This window comes from Leishmania braziliensis, contig 57 (genome assembly GCF_000002845.2).
Source record: "Leishmania braziliensis MHOM/BR/75/M2904 WGS CADA00000000 data, contig 57, whole genome shotgun sequence".
NCBI classification, from domain to species: Eukaryota; Euglenozoa; class Kinetoplastea; order Trypanosomatida; family Trypanosomatidae; genus Leishmania; species Leishmania braziliensis.
This window is the reverse complement of record NW_004057941.1, coordinates 1-4,008: the sequence shown is the minus strand read 5'-3', so window position 1 is coordinate 4,008 and position 4,008 is coordinate 1. Positions and strand designations below refer to the sequence as shown.

At 61.4% G+C, this 4,008-nt stretch overlaps 1 protein-coding gene across 1 annotated transcript; it reads right to left on the bottom strand.

The window, feature by feature from the left end:
- Nucleotides 1-363: 363 nt before the first annotated feature.
- LbrM_02_0740 (hypothetical protein, conserved) lies at nt 364-3,165 on the bottom strand (the record flags this gene model as incomplete). Its single annotated transcript, XM_003890857.1, has 1 exon — nt 364-3,165. The coding sequence occupies one exon, from the start codon at nt 3,163-3,165 to the stop codon at nt 364-366; it is 2,802 nt and encodes a 933-aa protein (XP_003890906.1).
- Nucleotides 3,166-4,008: the final 843 nt, after the last annotated feature.

Sequence of the window (4,008 nt, the reverse complement as noted above, 5' to 3'; positions counted from 1 at the left end):
ACACACACACAGGCACAGTTGCTCGCACATCAGCATGCGGAGACACCGAAGCGCATAGACATCGACACATACGCGTGAGGGAACAAGCTGGGGAATTAAGAAACACGGGAAGGGAAAGAGAGGGAGAAGAAGAACAACAAAGGAGTCGGCGACGCCGCATGCAACTGAAAGGAGAAAATATCGTCAACGCGAGAGACGCCACCGCAGCTGCTCCTGCTGCCAGGTGTAACGGGAAGAGTGACCAAAACGAGGGAAGAGCAAGGAAGGGCAAAGACAAGCACACCTCGCTCCTCCACACGCTGAAACTGCCGAGGCGCCTCATGACAATCTACAAGAGCAGGTGAAAGAATCGCTACTCGCAAGTCAGCGTCGTCTGTGCCCTCGGCGCAGCTGCGCTGTATTAAATCTCCTTTGAAGCAGCGCCACGGTGCTGTTTGGGGGGGCGCAGCTGCCGTGGAGGCCCACCGCTGCGGTGGCACCGTGCTGCTTCTCGTGTGGAGGCGGTATCACCACCACTGATTCACCGCCGACCTCTGCAACATCAATGGGCGCCACTGTCGGATACAGCGGTGCACCCGCCGCACACACCTCAGTGATGTTAACATACTGTGGAACCCCTTGCGGGGCTATCTGAGTCGCGTGGTCATCTGTCTCGTAGACAGCATTCATCCTGCCACACCGCCCCATCGCTACTGCAGGCCTAGATAATAGCGCCGACGGTGGTGGCAGCAGCGGCGAAAGCGCCGCCTCTTGCGCAGTCCCCACCACATTCGGCCACACAGGCAGGACGCACTGACTGCGTATCGGTCGCGGCACGGCTACGCTTGTCCCGCCTGCACCGCCAACTCCCCAAATTGCCGCTCTACCGTTGCCGTCAAACACAGCAGAGGGGAGAACGCCACCGGCAGCGAGGCCACTGAGGGCGTTCAAGTCGACACACGCGGGCAGTGGTGGCTGATTTACCAGCCCCTGCACGAACGGAACCAGCGAGTGAATAAAGCGGCAGGAAGCGCCCAAATTGCACATGCGCTTGAACTGAAAGTGCGCACAGTGTCGTGGGCGCACGATGGTGGCCTCAGCGCCGTGGGCTGCGTCTCCGCTGAGTGCCTGGGACGTCTGCACAGCACCCTCAGTCTGCAGAATTAGCTCCGACAGTATGAATTGCGGGAAGCTGTTAAGCTGGTTTGGGGGGTAGACGGCAAAGACTATGCCTGGTGTGATGGTAGGGTACTCGAGCGTGTTGCGGCCCCCAGCGAGCTCCTCACGGATCATCTGGCGCACACCGTAGGTAGTGATGCCATTTTCGTTGACATGCACCTGCGTTGCCGTCGAGACGAAAAGGCTGTGGATGTATTGGCACTCCACCGCGCTGGAGCAGCGGTGGTGTAGATAGCGGTTGCACAGCTGAAAGCGAAATCGCGTTTGGCTGCCGTAGCGCTCGGTCAGAGAGGCGTATTTAATGGCGCCACGCGTGATGGCAACCTGCTCGCTCCTGATGAGGTAGTGTCGTCGCATGCCAGAATCGTAAACGGAGAACTGCGACCCCGCAGGACACCTAACCTCATCTACGGCCTCGTCTTTACCGCCACCACCGTGCGTACGCCCTCGGTGCGCCTCTAGAAGCTCCGTGAGTTGGGAAACGGTGAAACCCGGCGTTGCGGCTGAGCTGATGACGGGTGACGGAGCTGCGGGGCTAGCGTTTGGCTTGCGTTGCGGCTGATGCTGGTGGTGCTGATGGTTGTTGGCACGCCTGCTCTGCTCCACCTCGGGGAGGTCTGGTGGTGTCAAAATAGAGTCCATGTAGGACGGCATGGTGGGCACACCGTCGCTGTCATTCGGTTCGGCACTCAACCAAGCCTGCTGCCACTCGCGCATCGCCTCGGTCGAGGAAATCGCTGAGGGTGGCTTTGTGGGTCTGTGAGGCCCCTGCACCGCCGATGACCCGGTCTGCCCGATGCTCGTATCCGCACCCGCGGTGCCAGAGGCTCCCACAGAGTCGATTGGGCTCTGCCCATGCACGTTTCCCTTTGGCAAAGACACGCGTGCACACCAGCCAATGCTGGAAAAACGAAGAGAGGCTTGACCGGGTGTGTGGTGGCGCGCAGTCGCGTTGAGGGAGGGGGGTGCGGTGCTGCCGCTGTCGTACCAGCTGTCAGTACCGCCACTCCGCTGGTGATGGCCCATGTCATCCGGAGAGCTGCGCGAAGCACCAGAGCGCCGCCGATTGTAGCTGTCGGCCCCGAAGTCTGCATCGACAGGAAAGCCGCCTGTCTCTTCAAAGAAATGGTCCACTGTTGTGTACGAGTGCCGCGCCGTTGCGGACGACGATGCTGCCCCGCTCTGGTCATGCGTGTCGAGGTGAAACTGGTAGGTGTGCATAAGGGACACGCCAGAGCTCGAGGTGGCGCCTGTCACTACGCCCACGTCGGGAAGGAGCCCGGTGTTGCTGCTGTGCCGCTGGTCGCTACAGCTGTAATGACTGCTGAGGCAACTTACAGCAGAAGAGGTACGCGACAGCGTTTCGCGTGCCTGCATAGCCTTCGGAGAGAAGAAGGTGCCGGGGTCGTGCCCGGATCTGCTCGGCGATGCTGGCTGAAGACGGTACGGGGCCTCGCTATCGGACGCGGCCCCGCGGCTGCTGCGAGACGCGTGCGGATTAAGAACCGCATTCAGGTGCGGCGATGCAGGCGCAGAGCCACTGCTGCGGATGTCGGCGAGGCTACCCGGTAATGCAAGAGGGCTTCCAGAGTGACACGCACGGGGCGAGTGCGCTGGGCTGGAAGTGGTGGTGGAGGCTGTCCGGTAGGGGTTATGGCGACGCCACTGTAGCGAGGTGGTCGAGCTGGAGGTGCTGCTGGTGTTCACATTCAGTGGGTCATCGTCGCCGCTGCTTTTCACGGCGACGCCTCGCGCAGCGCTGCGAAGGCCGCCGGCGCGAGGCTGTGGGGAGCAGTGCGCCATCCCGCGCATTTCCGCTGCACTTGCCCCACTGGCGACCGGCGCGTGTCGCCCTGACAGCGGCGCCGCTATCCGGCCTCCGTGCCCGGCGGCGTCCCCCGCAGATGTGCCGCTCTGCCCCACCGAACCGTGTTGCCGCGGCCACGGCCAACCGCCGTCCCTGCCCAAGGGGAAGAAGTTAGGGTTGGGGATGTCTGCCTCCTGCATTCTCCGAGGACTGGCAAAAACACGATGCGTGAGGGGAGAAGAGAGGAGGCGATGTCACCCTTTGCAGGCGTCGAGTAGCTTCATGCAATACGGCTCGTATCAGACTCCGCTGTTCTTCAACTCTGACTCAGCAATGTCCCCATACCACATGACCGCACACGCCCGGGTAGCTCGATGTGCCGAGGTATGCCGCGCACGTCTCCAAACTTGCTCAGCAGATGTCGCCTTCTTCGCAAGTCGTGTTCGACAGCTTCAACTCTCCAAGCGGTCGCCTCTGTCAGTGCCCCCCCCCCCTCCCCCGCTTCCTCTCGCTCGCTCACTTTGCTGTCTGTCCGGCGCTCTCTCTCTGACGCCTCCCCTGCCCTCCTCACGGTCACAGAGCAGCGGCAAGGCGTCGCGCACTTCTCCCCCCACCACGTCTGCGTTGTGTGGGGTGGTCGACTAGGTCAACTGGTGGGTGGGAGACGAACTACAGCGTGGCAACTCCTGAATGAAAGCGCGCACCTCGATGCTGCCCGTCGCCGTACTTGCGTCTGCGTAAAGGCTGATGAGAGGAGGTGGAGAAGTCGACGAGGGGGAGAGTGGGTAAAGAGAAATTGAGGTTGTGCGGCTATGCGGGGACTGTGAGTGGGCGATGAGGCCAAAGCAGGTCTGCCTTCCGGCGTTGTAAATTCACGTGCAGTACGATGCGCGCGCGAGAGGGGGGAGGAGTAGAGAGAGTGTGTGTGAGCGGCGAAGAATGGCGGAAGGAGTTGAGGATAACTGAAGAGCAAAGCACGCGGATAAGGGGCAATGTAAGTGCTAGATCACCACGTCAACAAGCCCGCGAGCGAGTAGTNNCAA